General features: G+C 49.6%; 1 protein-coding gene across 2 annotated transcripts; it reads left to right on the forward strand.

Moving 5' to 3' along the window:
• The first annotated feature begins 2756 nt into the window (after nucleotides 1–2756).
• LOC121026351 (procathepsin L-like) lies at nucleotides 2757–5891 on the forward strand. 2 transcript variants are annotated; one of them, XM_040469221.1, is made up of 5 exons: nucleotides 2757–2885; nucleotides 3287–3423; nucleotides 3952–4074; nucleotides 4174–4302; nucleotides 5791–5891. In XM_040469221.1, exons 2-5 carry the CDS (start codon nucleotides 3298–3300, stop codon nucleotides 5809–5811), a joined length of 399 nt encoding a protein of 132 aa, XP_040325155.1. In that variant the 5' UTR covers nucleotides 2757–2885; nucleotides 3287–3297; the 3' UTR covers nucleotides 5812–5891. The 2 variants fall into 2 exon arrangements, with proteins under 2 accessions (XP_040325155.1, XP_040325156.1); XM_040469222.1 differs by having other exon boundaries at nucleotides 4177–4302.
• Nucleotides 5892–17945: the final 12054 nt, after the last annotated feature.

Here is a 17945-nt window from a genome sequence, read left to right on the forward strand (position 1 = left end):
TCAATGCAATGTACTTTTGTAATCACATAAGAACTTCAGCCTTGGGGCACCTGGTGGCTCAGCTGGTTAAATGTCTAACTCTTGATTTCAGCTCAGGTCATGATATCATATTTTGTGGGTTTGAGCCCCATGTCGGGCTCTGCCCTGGCAGCGTGGAGCCTACTTGGGAGTTTCTCTCTTTCCCTCTCTTTCTGCCCCTCCCCCACTCACGTTCCCTCTCTCTCTCAAAATAAATGAATGAACTTAAAAAAATAAAAAGAACTTCAGCCTCAAGTATGTTTGAGGAAGAAGAGCTTCTGTTTCCTCAGAGATCTTAAAATGAAATTTTTAATGAATCGATTTTTAAAAAATCACATGGGGTTGCCAGCACATTTCAGTAGGGAAAGAATGCTCTTTTCAACAAATAATGCTGGGGACATCGAATATCCACATACCGAAGAATGAAGTTGGACCCCCTACTTTACACCACTGCAGAAATTGATACAAAATCGACCAAAGACCCAAATGTAAGAGGGAAAATGATAAAAAACTATGACACAGACATAGAGGATGAGCTTCATGATATTGGATTTAGTATTAATTTTTTGGACATCACTCAAAAGCACAGACAACCAAAGAAAAAGTAGAGAAGTTGTACTTCATCAAAATTAAAAACTTTTGTGCATTCAGGGACACTACCAACTTGATGAAAAAGGGAATTCACAGAATTTGAGACTATCCTTGCAAATGATAGCAGACTGGAGCCCTGTCCAATGCTGATAGAAGTACCAAAGGGTGCATCCACTGTGGAACACAGGAAAAAAAAAATGAAACACAGAGTTATCCGATCCAGGAAAGCTACTTCTGGATTTATACCCCAAAGAATTCAACACATGAACTCAAATGTTTGTACCACAACATTGACAGCATGTTATTCAAAATAGCCGGATGTGGAAATAACCCCTGTGTCCACACAGCAATGACTAGAGAAACTAAACAGGGCACATTCACATAATGGAATATTACTCACCTCGAAAATAAAAGAAATGTAGACACATGTGACAACATGGATGAACGCTGAAGATATTGTGTTAAGTGAAAAACTCAGGCAAGGACAAATAGTACAAGATTCCACTTAAGTGTGAGGTACATGTGTCAAGTTCATAGAGATGGAAAATGCCATGGGGGTGCCAGGGACTGGTGAATGGAGAGTTATTGTTTAACTGGTACACTTTCGGTTTGGTGAGATAAAAAAGATCTAAAGATGGATGGTGGGGACGGTTGCACAGCAATGTGAGTGTACATGATGCCATCGAAATGTACACTTGAAAATAATTAAAATGGATATTTTAATGTTATGTACATATTACCCCAGTAAAAAAATATGTATGATTACACTTCTAAAAGGTTTGTTAATTTAATCTTCAACAGAAATTAGATTCCTAATCCACATAAACTATGACTCCATTCTTATCAGAAGAATTCAAAATTTGCACAGAGAAAAAAGTGATGTGGGAAGGGATAGGAGGTCATGATGATTCTTTTTCTTATGGGTATTTTATATAATAAATCCATCTTTTAAGTAATAAAAAAGGACAAACATGTATGTTTCTGGTTTTGTTCCTTAAATTCTTAATTATATAAATTAATATTTAATGTATATGTTTTCCCTCCATCTAAAACGTTTTCACAGATTGTCATTTAAATCTTGACATTAATCAAAATGTGTCCACATAGTACTATATCAACGATGGGTAGAACTGTTTTTGTGTGATTGTAAAAATTCATATCTAATAAATAAAGCCTTGCTATCTAAAAAAAAAAAAAAAGAATTTTGAATGTAATTAATGCCACTGAGTATATGCTTGCAAATATTACAAGGATAAATGTTATGTATATTTCTTCACAATAAAATTGTAAAAAATAAATAAATCCTGACATTAATTGTAAATTAGAGTAAAAATCATTGAAGTCGAAGTCATTAAAGCAAAGTTCTTAAATTAAATCTTTAAAAAAATACATTGGATTCTGAGGAACATAACACAGAGAGTTGGGAGGAAAAAGCAGTTTCTACATCCGGCCTTTCCTCCTTTTATTAAGCAGATTTTTCTGTAAATAACTTGTTTCTGTCGGTTTTGAGAAAGGCTTGAGAGGGAAGAATCCGTGACTGGGCGAGGCAGGACAGAAGCATAACAAAATGCCACGCCTTTCTTGGACACCCCTTCTGCCCAGCCACTTTCCTTCCGAAGATTAGGTCTTGCCCCTGGCGTCCTGTATTTTGGGGACTTCCACTCCACTCCAGATTCTTCCATAACCCAGAGGCATTCGTCCTGAGACATTGATAACATCTCCCCCTGGTGGGCGCTGCATTCCTCTCCCTGCCCCACCTTCGCGTGGAATAAACAGAAACCACTAGACTAGATTATCCTGTTCTCAGCCTTCCTAGAGATCTTCATTCCAAACTCTAGGACTAAAGGACACGCAGAGTGACGCTGAAAACCCACTTGGGACTTCTTGCAAGCTTCTTTTCGGTGAACCACCGGCAGATGCCATGAATTCGGGGTAACTAGTAAATCCGGTCCCCAGGGAGGCTCTGGACCCTCTGTTCCACCGCCTCAGCGCTGTCCTTGGTCCCCCAGCTAGACTCCCCTGCGTGCCCTGAGGCAGGCTCAGGCTGCTCTGGGACCAGGTGGAATCCTGTATGTTGGTCCTTTGATCTGAATTCCAGGGCACAGAGGCCCCGCCTACAGGCCAGCTCAGCCAATCGTGGCGAAGGAATGTGGTGGAGGCGGGGCCAGCAGGGTAGAATTCCGGGCGTTAAATGGGAGGTTTAGGACCCACCATCAGGCTGTGAGACCCTCGGATCTGCGCCTGTGATTGTGCCTGTCCAGTTGCAGCTGCCACAGGTGATCTTCCCACGCCGGGCCTGAGCAGAGGGGCCACTCTGGGAACCAGCATGGCGGCCAGCCTTGGGGGTCGGGGGTTCGGGGGCTCCCAGGAGGCACTGTCCCCTGGACTGGCACCACCAGACGCGGTAGCCTGATCCCCACAGGACTGGCCGCGGGGCCCACCCCTCCCTGCGTCAAGATCCAAGTACCCTGAAAGCTGCGGGAAGGTGACAGGTGGGGAGGAGGGCAGCAGGCCCCCAGAACATCCCAAACCCTCAGCCTTCCTCCACAGCCCTCTGTAAGACACTTGGGAGGATAAATGCAGTTCCACTTTAGAGGCTCTAACATCTCAGAAGAAAAGAGTATGGCTTTTTAGATGGTTTGGTCTAATAGGAAACTCATCTCTTTTCTCTGCCTAGGTTTTTGAAACATGCATCCTTCACTCTTCCTGGCCGCCCTTTGCCTGGGAATAGCTTCAGCTGCTCCACAAGTCGATCCAAATTTAGATGCACAATGGTTCCAGTGGAAAGCGGCACATGGGAAAATATATAATGTGGTTGGTAACATCTAACCTGTCCAGGGGGACCAACAGAGGACAATCTGTGCTGGTGGCAGTTCGTAGCAGAAAGTAGCTTCTTGAGGCCGCTCTTACGAAGGCAGTAAGCAGGGCCCCTGACTGCGCACAACGTGGGCATATGTCTTGCTGTGTGGTTGCTGGAGAACAGCTCCCAGGAGCATCAGGCCATCCCTGGCTGTGGTTTCTCCCCCTTTCTGTCAGCACATTTACTTGGCACAGGTGAACTGATTTTAAAAAGACATAAAGAGGGGGCGCCTGGGTGGCGCAGTCGGTTAAGCGTCCGACTTCAGCCAGGTCACGATCTCACGGTCCGTGAGTTCGAGCCCCGCGTCAGGCTCCGGGCTGATGGCTCAGAGCCTGGAGCCTGTTTCCGATTCTGTGTCTCCCTCTCTCTCTGCCCCTCCCCCGTTCATGCTCTGTCTCTCTCTGTCCCAAAAATAAAATAAAACGTTGAAAAATAAATAAATAAAAAGACATAAAGATGGTAAGTTATATGTTTGCCTTTAGGATGAAGAAGGATGGAGGAGAGCAGTGTGGGAGACGAATCTGAAGATGATTGAACAGCACAATCGGGAATACAATCAAGGGAAACACAGCTTCACAATGGCAATGAATGGCTTTGGTGACATGGTGAGTGTGGCATGGATTGCTGAACGTTTTGTTCTTTCTCTTTTCAGTACTTTGCCAAAAAAATCTCATGCTTGTCAACATTGTTCTTTCTTTTCCTAGAAGACCAATGACGAATTCAGGCACACAATGAATGGTCTTAAAATCCAGAAGGGCAAGAATGGAAAAGTGTTTCAAATACCTTCGTTTGTTGGTATCTCTGTACCTGTGGACAGGAGAGAGATGGCCGATGTAAGTCCTATGAAGAATTGGGGGTAACAACTGATCAGGTCACTCTTCAACAGTGAAGCCAGAAAGAAAGTGGCCCCTGCTATGGCACACTGTGGTGCAGCATGCAGTTTGCTGTTTTAAAAGAGTTCTCAGATCAATGGGCTGTTGTCAAAGTCTTGCTATTTGGTTTGTAGACTGAGAGCTTTAGAGGGTCAGCATGGTTCTTCCTGGGCTTTTAGTGCAACGGGAGCCCTTGCAGGACAGAAGTTCCAGAAAATTGGCAAACATGTTGCAATGAGTGAGCCATGAAACAGGCATTTTACAAATAGATGATGTGGCACCACTTTTGTAAAAGTAAAAAAAAAAAAAACAAAGCACATAATTAAGTACATGCATAGATAAAGAAAAAGGATAATTAATAGTTTCTTGGAGGGGTGCGGATAGAATAAAAGAAAGGGATCCTTACTTTATCTTTGCTGCTTGACTCTTAAAACTATGAGAATGTGTTCACATGTAAGTTGTGTACATCATTTATTAATTCAGTTGGGCAGCAGATTTTATGATGTGCCTACCCTGTGCCAGGTCCTGTCCGAGTGCTAAGGACGGAGAGGTGAACAAAACAAAGATTCATGATCTGATTCACGATAGATTCAGTGCTGCTGTGTGGAGAGACACAATAGCAGCCTGAACAAACATATTGGAACACTATGTCAGGTGGCGGCCATGCTATGGGAAAAACAAATAGGGGAACGGGAGAGCAGTACCAGGACAGGTTGTGTTAATTTTAATTCTGGGAAAAGACACACTTCTTGGAGAGGGTAACATTGCAGCCAAGGTCAGACGGAAGGGTGAAGCCTTGTATACATCTTGACAGGGAAGCAACAGAAAATACATAAAAAGGGCATTTAAACTAAAAGAATGTTTCTAAACATTAAAAAATACTATATACAAGATATCAAGCATCCTTTTCTAGGATCTCACTCTCGCCACCTCTAGGAATGGTCTGACTCACACCGGAGAGGTGGGCAGGAAAAGATAAGGGGGGCTGCCCCCCTCTCTGGTGAATGGCTGGCCCCACCTGAGACTGTTTTCTGGCCTGTTCCCCAACAAAAGAGCTTCTCAAGCACAAGAGGGCTTTTTGTTTGCAAATGCAGCTCATGTCCCTGGAAGCTTCATTTGTCCTGCAAGTTAGGTTGACACCCAGGGCAGTGTGATGATCATGTGACAAAGGATCCCAGACTTCCTGGGACAATGTGGATGGTGGTCCAGGAAGTACAGGCCAGGATTACCCTCCTGCACTTGAGTGACCAAAGGAGAGCCAAGCTGCCCCAGGAGACCTGACTCTGGGGGCCAGCCCTGTGGCAAGAGGACTTGTCAGAAGTCAGGATGTCAGTGACAAAAGGCCATCAGTATCCCCAGTATGAGGAGGGGTCTGGTGCCACAACCAAGACCTCCATGGTCTCCCGGGTCTCCCCCCATCTCTTTCTCATGCTCTTTTCTCTCTCACAGGGAAAAACAGGGGACACTTGATGTCATCGAGTGAAAGTGGCACTGAAGAGTAAAGATCATGTGAATAATCACAAGTTAAATAAAAAGAGAAGGAAGCAAAACATGTTTGGAGTGCATGTTTGTGTGTGAGGGAATGCTTCTCTGTCAGGTGTCCCTTGTCTCTGGTGTGGGACCCTGGCTGGGGCCTCACTGACATGGCAGAGGACTGGCAAGGGAGGGAAATGGTAGCAAACCTTCTGGAGTTCCCTTTTCTGCTTGGCAAATCCTTAAATCCACTGCTCTGGTGACACCTCTGGTAAGCCATGTGGGTTTCTTAAACTTCTCTTACCTTGGCCTGCTGATTTCCCTGGGAGCCCAGCATCCTGTTGAGCTTGTGGACTCCTGAGATCTAGATGGACACTGTGGGGGTATAACACAACCTTGCGGCCCTGATGGGTGGCCGAGAACCACTGTGACTGTGGGGATATAACATGGTCTTGCGTCCCCGATGGGTGGCTGAGAACCACTGTGAGCTGACAGGTGTCTTACTCTTCCCACCTGGATGTTCAGCGAGTCTACTTGTCCAGGCTGACCTTGACTGTATGAGTCCAGTTGTGTTCCTGGGTTGCTGATAAGAGCACAAGGCTCCCTGTGTAGACCAGGTATGGTCTTTTCCTGGAGCTGATGAAACAAATGACCACAAACCCAGTGGCTTAAAGTAAAGGAAATGTGTTTTCTCACAGTCTGGAGGCCAGAATCCAAACCAAAGTGTCTGCAGGGCTATAGACCCTCTGAGAGCTTCAGGGGGTATCTTTGCCCCTTCAGCTCTGACAGTAAGTTTATTGTTAGGTTTCAGACAAGACTTTTAAAATTGAAATTTGTTTTCAGTGTTATTTCATGGCAATTGGCTTCTTTTCAATGTGCTTCTATGTATGATGGCCTCTGAGACTTTTCACAAGTTTAAATAAATATAAATGTCTTGGAAAAATGCAAGAACTTCTAACTTCTGCTTAATCGTTTAGACATCGGGGAGGTCTCCATGCATTCAGCAGTGGCCATTGCTAGGTTGTCCTTGTGAACAGACGTCCACGTTGCTGAGCCCGTGACTAACCTCCATCCCTGCCACCGTGGCCACTTTGTCCATGGGCCCATTGGGTGATGGCAGTGGTGTCTGTGTAAACAGGCTGACGCTATTCACAGAATGGGTCACCCTACTCACTTGTCCTCTTCTGCTGAGCTCACCCCTTGGTGACATTCTCTCGGGACACAAATATCTTCACATTTCACCCATTTAGAGATGTTTATCCAATACTTCCCCCAAAATTTCCTTGGAGCCTATTACCCAATCATTGTCCTAAGTCCCTGGTCATCTTGCCAAACCATTGGCCAAGCTCACGAATCAGAATATGATCTCATGTCTGGCCATTTCTCCTTCTAAGCCAAGTTAACAGCTAAGTACACAGCTAGAAGTTCTGTCCCTGGTTAGGATCTCCATTTTTCACTGTCCTTCAGAGACGACCCAGAGGGACATCAGTGCCACACTCGTCCACTTTTAGGGGGCATCTGCCCATCGTGGAGGACCAACTGTAAGCCAGGCCCGAGTCTTCTCTTTTCTCTGTCGATAGACTGTATTTATTCCCTATCAGGTCATAGGAGCAGGTTGGGAAAGAGAAGTCCAGGGTGGGGGTGGGGTGTGGGCCCCTTCCTAAGGTAACTTACCTGTGCCTTCAGGGGTTACAGGGATTGGATAGTGCACATACACCACCTCCACCTGATGCTGGAGTGCTGCTGTGTGTATCCAACTTCATGGCTTTGTGCATCAGATGAGTTCCCTTCCTGATGCCATGTGTTTGCTGTTGTTGCTGGTAGCCTGCAAACCACTCTCTGAGTCCCAGGGAAACATAAGGATTTCCCTGTGGTGGCCCCTCCTGTGACCGAGCACCCAGGAGCAGATGTGGGAGTGTCAACAAGGCAAGTGGGCCCCCTTGAGAGCCAGCGTTACAACAGCCATCATTCAACCGTCCATGTGTGGCAGGTGCTGTGATTTTACAACATCCCAAAGATGGAGACGTTCCTGCAGGAAAGCGGGGCTCAGTGAGGCTACGCACATGCTCATCAGTGCAGCACCCAGAGTCAGTCCTGAAATAAGAATGTCCTGTGGGCTCCGGGCTTCAGTGCCAACTCCTCACCAGCTGTGGGGTGGGGGTCCATCCCCGTGCTGAGCTCACCTGCTGTGCGGTGAGCCCGATCTCCTTCCAGGGGTCCCCACGGCCTGCTCCCCTCAGCGGAGTCTCCTGGACTCCCTGTTCACTGAGATGCATGATTTGTTTGCCACAGTCATTCCCTCAGAAGGCTCTAGACTCAGCTTCCTGATGAAGCAGAAAGGGAGAGGTTGGCTGCCATGTATTTCTAACCACATTCGTGTCTTTTAAAAATAAATACATCCAAAGGGTGCCTGGGTGGCTCAGTCGGTTAAGCGTCTGACTTCAGCTCAGGTCATGATCTCACGGTCTGTGAGTTCGAGCCCCGCGTCGGGCTCTGTGCTGACAGCTCGGAGCCTGGAGCCTGCTTCGGATTCTGTGTCTCCCTCTCTCTCTGCCCCTCCCCTGCTCATGCTCTGTCTCTCTCTGTCTCAAAAATAAATAAAAACATTAAAAAAATTTTTTTAATAAAATAAATATATTCTCAAATAAGTAACTGCCTGGAGTTGGGGACACCCGGTCCTGGAATCTGGTTCTTGAAAGTGGTTGAGGCGTCACAGGAGCTACCCTGGAGAATATGTCAGCAAGGACTTGTGGTAGGAGGAGCAGGTGATACCTACAGAGAAGCCAAGACAGTAGATGTATTTGCAGTTATAAGTCCGGTCACCTGGAGGAGAGTGATCACACCAGGATCCGCGGATAAGGGAAAGGAAGAGGGCAATCTCTACATAGGAGCATCGTGTCACCAATTTCCTTTCCATGTCATTTCTTCTTGATGTTCCCAGTCTTTCTCACCAGGGTGCAGTGGGCATTTTGGGGTGAGTGGGACTTCCTGTCGTTGTAAGACATGAGGACCCCAAGCAGCTCCAGTTATAGTCTCCCCCCATTCATTGAACTCAAAAACTGATTTTACACATCTCCTTACCCTCTGTAGGACCCCCTCCCCTGGATCCTAAACATATTCATGGGGAGAAGTTTGTATCTGCACAGCGGGTGTATGTGTGTGTGTGGGGGGGGGGTGGCCTTAAATTGCCTGACCATTCCATAGGTTTCCCAGTGGGCCAAATTAGCAACAGAAACACCCCATTGTTTTCGCCTCTAATCACGTAGAAGAGCCAGGATTGTATCTTGTAAAAACATGGTTAAAGAAGCCATGGGCTTCCTGTTCCAGAAATACAACCTAAGTCATATTGTTGACCTGCAGGGGGCAGCAGAGGACTGGCCAGAGCACAGCGAGAGGCTACTTGGGTCCTGAGACAGCTCAGGGGGGCTGACCCTGGAGAGATGAGACCTTGCAGCCAGTGCATCTGGGCAGGGTGGGGCTGGGGGTGGGGGTGGCCAGGCCAGAGCTTGTGGGGAAAGGAAGAACCTGGGACAGGCCTGAGCTGGGCGAGGTGTGCTGTGACCCAGTTCACCACGAAGTGATTGGGGGGCAGCCGTGTGCTGGAGCCTCTGGTGCCCCCCCGCAGAGCCCACCACACGTGTCTCTTCCCACCTGCGGGTTCAGTGCCCTCACACTGGGGGCTTGGAATCAGCTCTGGTGGCAGTATTTACATCCCAGGAAGCAGCCTGTGCTGCAAATCAAGGCTTGTTTGCCCCCAGCGAGCTGGCGAAGCAGCCCACCGCTGCTCTGGGGGCTCAGGAGCCCCACAGCCACACCTTGGGTTGTGGGAACCACCTTCTTACAAAAGGAGCGGCCCCTCTGACTCTGCCCTGTGGCCCCCCTCCCAACCGCCCCACCCCCCACCCCCCAGTGAATAGGCGAATGCAGCTGCCCAGACCTGCCCAGAAGTGTGCTGTTGCTTAGTCAGACCAATTCTGCCTCCCAGGAAGACGAGGGGTGCTTATTAGGATGTTGGGGAGGGGGTACAGGTAGATGTCACGTGTGCATCTAGTTTTACTATCACTGCACGTGTCCTTCCGATCTGATTTTAACATCCTAGTTTGAGGGAGGAGGATGAGGATTTGGCTAATTTTTATTTTGTGTGATTGTCCCTCTAATTAAATATTCCATAAACTGATATTAAAAGTAGTTACTTTTCCTAATCTGAAGATGAAGATAGTAAAGAAAGGTGCCCAGGAATATTTTGGAAAGTGAGATACAGTTGGGAGTTTCCCCAAATTTAAAATTCAGCACAAATAAGCTGCATTTGCATAATTAAGACTTGCTGCTCCTTTAGGGCTGAGTCTAACTGCATCCCACCACTTGTGGAAAGCGACGAGCCCTCCCCACGCTCTTATCTGCCTTTCCCAGATACTGATTGTCTTTCCTGCCAATCTGTTGACGTTCAGTCGTCTTTGCTGATGAGAAAGTGGAGCTAAATTCCTAAAAGGTGCAGAAAGAAAAGAAACTAGTAACCAGGATTCACCACGGCTTCTAAGAGCAATGCAGTTACCAAACAATATTCACTTAAAAGATATTCACAGGGTCTAGATATGCCAAGACCTGTTCTAGGCACAGGAGAGACCACAGTGAACAAAAGAGGCAAGATTGCTTATAAACAAATAAGAAAAATGCCAGATGGGGTAAGTCAGGGGTTGGCAAACAATGGATTAGGAGCTAAAGCTAGCCCACCACCTTTTTTTGTGAATAAACTTTTATTGGAACATAATCACCCCTTGACCTCCTACTGTCTATGCGTGGTGTGGTATACGTGGCAGTCACAAGAGACCACCGGTCACTTTACAAAAGGTTTGCTGCACCTGCTGTAAGTGCAGGGATTCAAACAGTGGCAGCTGGTGGAAGGCAGAGGGAATAGTGAGTGCAAAGGGCCTGGGGCAGTAGAGAGTTAGGTTTCCCAGGAAACAGATCAAAAGGAGGGTTGATGGGGCCTGGCACCAGGGCTTGAGCATGGTGGTTTGGGGGAGAATGGTGCCTGAGGGATCTGATCACAGACTTGGCTGCTTGGCCAGGTCAGGAGACTGGATTTGGTCCATGGGTGTCCTGCAGGTGGGAGCAAGATCTGACTCTGGTTTTAGGAAGCCCCTTCCCACCCCAGGCTGCCCAGCCAGAGAGACCAGGTAGAAGGTGATCTTGGTGGCCAGGTGAGATATGATGGCACTTGGATGGGGTTTTCCAGGCTCACTTACTTTGTGAGCCGTGGGCAGGAGTGCAGATGGAGGCGCCCGTCCCTGGGTAAATATTTAAAGTATAAGGTTAGAGTGAGCAAACAGGAAAATAGCACATGTCCTGCCTCCCACTTACACAAATACACCTTCTGACCACCTGGAAGGCAGGACTGGTTTAGAATTTTGATCCTTGGATTCCCTGCTGCTTTCCCCTCCTCTTCATAAGACAGGCAGCCTCATCTGCTAGAGGCCCACAGCCATGGACACCCCAGGCCTCACCTCTGCACTAACCACAACTACCTGCCTGGGGAGGGCAGGGGGGACACACAAGAGGACATTCCCATTCCCAAGCAGAAGCCAGAATCTAGGAAGCACCATAGTCCCAGCTCCTCACTCTCTGGGTTTACTGCAGGAATGTCTGAAAAGGCAGGGCTTTGTGGCCACCAGGGCGCAGGTGGTCTTGGGGCTCCTGGTAGGTAGAGACCACAGAGGGGACTTGTGAGCTCCCTCCAAAGAAATCGGTGTTCTCCCACCTTCAGAGCTGTGGGGCGGGGGGAGGGAGGGCAAACTCACTGTCTTCCTCAGGCCCTCTCTGCGTCAGAACCACAGTCAGCCTTGGAGAGCACGCCTATCTGGTGATGGCAGCTGCCTTCCCCGGGACACTGCTCTGGGCCCCACCAGGCCCTGTGCTGCCACCCAGCGGTAACAAGAGAAAACGCGCCACCCACCTGCAGTCCCGGAGAGACTTCAGAACCTTCTGCTGTACTTACTTATACATCCAAATTGGTTGCGTTGGGATGTGGGGGGATAGTTGACAGAGATTAACATGCTCATTTCAAAATTTCTCTGAATACAGGAGTACAATGGAAGTTTGGAGAAGAAGTATGAACCAACATGAATTTACAAATAGAATGATTATAATATTGCTAACACATATCTCAAATACGTACTGAGCACTAGCTGTGTGCCAGGAGCCCGGGACCATATGGTACGTGTGACACCTAATTTAAACCACACTACAGCCTTAAGGGGTATCTTCATCACCCTTTTACTGAAGCCGTAGGGGTCCAGTCGGCTGCCTGACGTCACACAGCTGGCGTTTCATGATGTGTCTGGCTCCCGAGCCAGGGCTTATTGAAGAGTCTTAACTCTGTCTGAGTAAGAGCATTCTCATGCACATATTTTCCATTTTCCACTGTGATTTTGATCAATTTGGGCATGTAAGATAGGTTACAGCTTCTCTGAAGCCAATTGTTTTCCCCATGTGATGATTAGGTTCAGCAAGTTCGGTTTTGCAGGCAGTTTTTGGTGTCACCGCTGGAGGGAGTCAGCTCTCTTCTGCTGTGGGTCAGGGTCACTCCAGTCTCAAGCACTAAGGGAGGGAAAGTGGTGGAATGAGATGGTGTGTGTGTGTGTGTGTGTGTGTGTGTGCGCGATAGAATGAGAGAAAAGACAGAGACAGACAGAGACAGACAGGGAGACATTTGGAGAGGGGAGAGAGAGACAGAGAATGAGAGAACGAGACAGAGAGAGATCTATTCAGATCTGTGTTCTGGAATTTTTACAAGTCCTCATTGGGTATGAAGATTATGCCCCAGGAGCCCAGGAGCTACACTGAACCAGCCACATGTCAAGTGATATGTGGGTTACATGGAAGGGATATATTCTATTTTCTGCTCAACCCTTACCCCACAGAAGTAATGTCTCCATTCATCTTCCACATCTAGGAAACTGGAAGTGGCGTCTTAATAAAATGTGGCCCAGGGTGGCGGGATTATCCACAAGGGTCACTGTGTGTGGCAGCATCCTTCAGCCACTGTTTAGGGAGACTTGGGACTTGGGGCCTGGTGACAGAAGGTTCTGTCAGGAGGATGTGCCCTTTGGACCCAGGAGCCACCCCAGCTGCAATCAGCACAGAGATGCAGCGGGTCTCCCGGGGAGGCTGCTGACCTGGTCCAGGTGCCACACACATGTCATCTCACTGGATTTTCCCGACTTGGTGAGCTTGTGTGATAAACCCCCTTCAGGGAGAAGTAACCCGGGGCTCAGAGACATAAGGTGCCTGTGACGAAGGCAGAGGCTGAAACCCAGGGTCTGGCAGTGCTGTGCACATGGGTGAGGGAGGGAGGAGGAAAACTGGATTTGCTGCCACCATTCACACTTGAAGAGATGTCACTGGACAAGTTGGGTATTTGGGCCTCTTGTGGACAAGCTCTGGCCACACTGGATTCACATTTCTGCCCGAGGCTGCTTAGCGGGGAGCAGGGAGGTGGTGCCCCAGACAGAGGGGCTCAGTCTCTGCATTTCACCACCTCTCCCTGAGTCTGATCGACCAGGAGAGAGAGCTCAGAAGCAGGCTGCCCCCACCCCCATGTGTGAAATTGTGTCCTGTGACAGAAATGACATTTCGGGGATGCATTGGAGTGTGTGACCCTGGGCTAGGGTCACCCCTAGTCTATCTCAGAGTTGGAATTGAGCCCCAGACCTGAGGCCCAGAGCCAGGCAGTCTCCCGGAGGCCCAGGCAAGGCTGGAGGGAGGAAACCCCACAGGGGATGGTGTTACTTAACGCCTGGGTGGCCGGTGGGCTCTGCTGGGTGGGGAGGGTCTCCTTCCAAACAGTCCCTGGAAGTGACAAGACGTATCAGCAGTTAAATGTAGACCTGCCTGAGGCCGGGGAAGAGCCAGGAGCTGTGTCTGCAGGCTCTGTAGCAGGTCTCCTCCTTCCCATGAGGGGCAAGCATGCCCTGGGCTGAGGGGGCCCAGCTGGAGGCACAGCATGTGGAGCCTGGACCCCTCCCAGTCCTTGAGCTGCCGGCTCACCAGTCACTTCTTGACCCTCACGAAACAGTATTAAGGGAGTCCTAAGAAAAGCAGACCATGCCACAAATCTGAGGTGCCATGAGGGCCTCCCAGGGGAGACTGTTCATGGATGGGGACAGGCTACGGGGGCGCAGCTGAGGCCTCCAGGGAAGGAGGTCCGGTTCCAGACACAGAGCATTTTCACCGCATGGTGTCTCTCCAAGTGTCTGCAGGGCCATGTTCCCTCCCCCCATCCCAGGCCACAGCCCTGGACACCCATGACCCTTGCTGGAATGGTCTTTATCTTTTCCCAGGAGAGATGCCCACATGGGCACGTTTATGTCACTCAGAGAGCAGGCAGTTGGTTTGCCCCAGACCCCTGGCCTTTGCACTGTCATCTCCTGAAAATGCTGGAGGATAAGGGCTGCGCCAGCAGCCAGGATGCAGGGCCAGGTGGCATGTTTGGATCCTGGCTGCCTCTGTCTGCAGGTGCTCAGGGTCCGGGTTTCCTCCCCACACTGCCTGTCTGACTGCCACACACATACTTGTTCTGTGGCCAGCAGAGCATCACAGCTGTCATGTGTGGGGCGGCAGGAGGAAGGAGATTCCCAGAGCAGAGGGGGAGCGAGTGTCCAGGAGGAGCCCTGCAGGGTCTGTTGCCCGCTGTCCCCAGAGAGGAGCACATGAGAGCAAGTGTCTTCTGTCCAGGGTGCAAAGGTGGCTTCTTCATCAGGCCTGTCACTTTTCACCACTAGGGGTCAGCAGATAGCAAAAATTAATGTTTTCCCTCGGATTTCCACGTCTCTCTGTGAAATTACTATTTTTATAATACTGTATACAAACTCTGTCCTAAGGAGAACTCACTGAGGTGTAGGAATGCCTGCCTTTTACCAAATCCCCTCTGCTTTCCTTGGACAAGCCTAGCCTGCTACTGCGCAGAATCTATTTGCAGTCAATGTAACACCAAGTGGTACCACTTCATCTGCATCCGTCAGCGGCCAGGTGGGGACATTAATGGAAGGACAGTGTCCTGGGCAAAAGTCAGGGGCTCATTCTAGAGACGGTGAAGCATCCAAGTCCTGGAACAGAAGGAAGCCGTTACCTCCCTTCGGGCTGTAAAGACAAGAGGAAGAAATAGTGTTCCTGGGAAAGCTGGAGCCCGGGGGTGAAGCCGCTCGGGTGTCTAGAGTCACAGACACACAACTGGAATCAGAGAAGCAGCTGGGAGTGATGGGGTGGGGGAGGGGGGGAGACGCCTGGGCCTTCTCTCCCTGCAGCCTGTCCAGGGCCTCCCGTTGGTTGACCCCAACCAGAAGCCAAGTGGCCGGGGGGACCCCAGAGATGCAGCCCATGGGGTCCGTCTCTGGGGCCCAGAGCAGCTCAGGAAAGGGATGTGGGAGGTGCAGCAGCCAGAAAGAATCCAGGCAACATCCCTGAACCGCTGCCGCCCAGCACACGGGAGGGGTCCACACAGCCCAGCAGGGGGTGGGGGCGAGAGTGTCGTGGGAAGGGGCAAGGCATGGCGAGGTGGGAGGGGCGCACGCACACACGCTGCCCTGGGCGGGGTCTCACTGCCTCCTCTCCTCCTGCAGGCTCCGTGAGCATCAGCAACCTGTACCCGGGCTGCGAGCACGTGAGCGTCAGGAGCCGCAGCATGATGTTCGAGCCGGGTCTCACCAGGGGGACCCTAGAGGTGGTGGTGGCCCCGCCCCAGCACCCGCACTGCGCGGCCGATGACCAGTCCACCAAGGCCATCGACATCCAGAACGCCTATCTGAACGGTACAGTAGCCTGCCCACCCCACAGGCGAGCGTGCCCAGTGTCCCTTTGCCCGGACTGTAAGTCACCTCCCCAGGGGGCCTGTCCCACTGCATGTGTCACAGCCCCACGAAGGACAGAAGAAGAGCCACGCAAAGTGACCTTGCGATGACCCAGTGAAGTGTGGCTGGTCAATACCCCTAGTGAAACCAGACACCCTGCTGTCCTGGGCACCTAGCAAAGCCCCAGGCACATAGTAGGTGCTTAATAAATGACTGCTGAGTAAATCAATACATTTTCTAGGCAGAGCCAAACATCCACTTGGATGAGAAAATTTATAAAATACAATCCCATTAGCTGTTTGACAAATCCTAGTGTGCAAGTGTCTTTCTTTCTTCTCTCTTTTTCTTTCTTTCTCTTTCTTTCTTTCTTTCTTTCTTTCTTTCTTTCTTTCTTTCCTTCTTTCTTTCTTTCTTTCTTCCAGAGAGACCATGTGTGGGTTCATGTGAGAGAGTTGCTGTGCAAGTAGGGGAAGGGCAGAGAGAGAATCTCAGTCAGGCTCCAAGCCCCGTGTAGAGCCTGAGGTGGGGCTTGATGCTACCACTGTGAGATCATGACCTGGGCTGAAATCTATAGTTGGTTGCTTAACTGACTGACACTCCCAGGTGCCCAGGAAGAGTTATTCTTGAATACATCTACACTCAAGGCTGACGCTGATCCAGGCACAAAGCAATTTTTCCATCAGCAAAAGTTCAAGTGTGTTCTTTGCTGTCAATCGTTTCCAAAAGGCTGAAACTTTAAAAGTTACCAGGGAAGATTACTTTCTTCAGCAAACACTGTGTCTTCTGTGTCACACCCCCAAACCTTAGTGCTCCCGGGGCCCCCAGTTGGGCCCATGTCACTTGAACACCAGCCCCTGCCTTGTTGAGTCACAGTTTAGAGCAGGAATAAAGCAATTTCTTTGAGACTCAGAGGTGAGGACCGTATGAGCTGATTCAAGCATCTGGTAGAGTGGCACTGGGAGGCGCTCAGAAAATGGCAACCGGGAACATCTTCATGTAGACTCTGTTATTACCCTGAACCCCATGAAAAATAGGGGTGTGTTACCTAGAGCAGTGGCTGTCATCAGCGTGTGTTACCTAGAGCAGTGGCTGTCATCCCAGTGTGCACGCGAATCTTCTGTGGGGCTTGTGAAGACACAGATTGCAGCCCTGCCCCCAGAGCTGCTGATGCAGCAGGCCAGGGGGGTTCCCAGGTGATGCTGTTGCTGGTCTGGGAACCCCACTAGGAGAACCACTGGCCCAGTGAAGTGGAATTAAAGTCCATGTCCATGGGCACTTGGCAATCCTAAGCGCTGAGTATTCTCTGAGCTCCCCAAGCTGAGCTGGCGTGCGGCATAGGTAGAGAAGTGTGTCCTCAGCACCCCAAAAGCCCTATCCTGGCTCCTCCCCAGCCCCTTCCCTGCCCCAGTTCTGGCTCCCAGCGCTCCCCATGCTCGGAAGACCCAAGCTTGTGTTCCGGATCCCTTCACACCAAGGTCTCAGCTGCCAGACTTAGAGAGTCCTGTCCCCAGGAGTGCGTGTGCTCCTAGAGGAGGCCCCACAAGAGCCCTTGGATCTTCCCAAATGACTCTGACTGCTGAATTTCTGGCCCAATAAACACCGACAGGAAAATTAGGGAAAGGGAACCTGAATTCCTACAACATAAGTGATTGTGTATAGTCACCCCAAATGGTTGGGTGTCACCATATTTGTGGGAAGTGGCCATGTTGGGGGGGGGTCCCATGTGTCTGGATGGTCACTGGGAGGTTTCAGGTGCATCCCTCCCTGTGCCAACATCCTGAACGTCACCACCCTCTCTCCTGCTTCACCTATTTCTCTGCCACTACCTCCCTCCCTATCACACAATGACTTGTGTGTGAAACGTCTATTTACAGAGCAGACCACAGCCTGTTCTTTGGCCACTTGAGAAGCCAGTGTCCCTCCTCTCTGTGTCCTAGATCATCTCTCATCCTCCAGAACCTTGCTTCTTACTGATAATTTTACTAGAATTCTTAACTTTTCAGTGAAATTTTCTTAATTAATATGTTGATTGTACTTCTTATAAAAAAGTACATATTTATCCCAAATGTGTATTTCTTATAGTCTTTTCCTTGTCAGACCATGTCCTCATCTTATCCCTTTGATATTTGTAGGACAGACTCCCACGTGTGGAATCCCACTGTCTGACTGACAGACAACATGTGAGGCCTTTGCAGAAGAGGCTGTGTCTGAGACCATCCGGGGAACGCTTCCTCCCTGCCCCCTGCTGTCTGCTGATCACCGCCTGAGGTGCTCCCCCCTGAGTTG

This window comes from Herpailurus yagouaroundi, unplaced genomic scaffold (genome assembly GCF_014898765.1).
Source record: "Herpailurus yagouaroundi ecotype Mexico unplaced genomic scaffold, PumYag 86540, whole genome shotgun sequence".
NCBI classification, from domain to species: domain Eukaryota; kingdom Metazoa; phylum Chordata; class Mammalia; order Carnivora; family Felidae; genus Herpailurus; species Herpailurus yagouaroundi.

What these genes read in the sequence shown, in the direction of transcription:
- LOC121026351 (XM_040469221.1), top strand. Translation starts at nt 3,298, where the DNA reads ATGCATCCTTCACTCTTCCTGGCCGCCCTTTGCCTGGGAATAGCTTCA. An exon ending in ATGGGAAAATATATAATGTG is followed by an intron (nt 3,424 to 3,951) that starts GTTGGTAACATC and finishes GTTTGCCTTTAG; the next exon opens with GATGAAGAAGGATGGAGGAG. An exon ending in ACAGGAGAGAGATGGCCGAT is followed by an intron (nt 4,303 to 5,790) that starts GTAAGTCCTATG and finishes TCTCTCTCACAG; the next exon opens with GGAAAAACAGGGGACACTTG.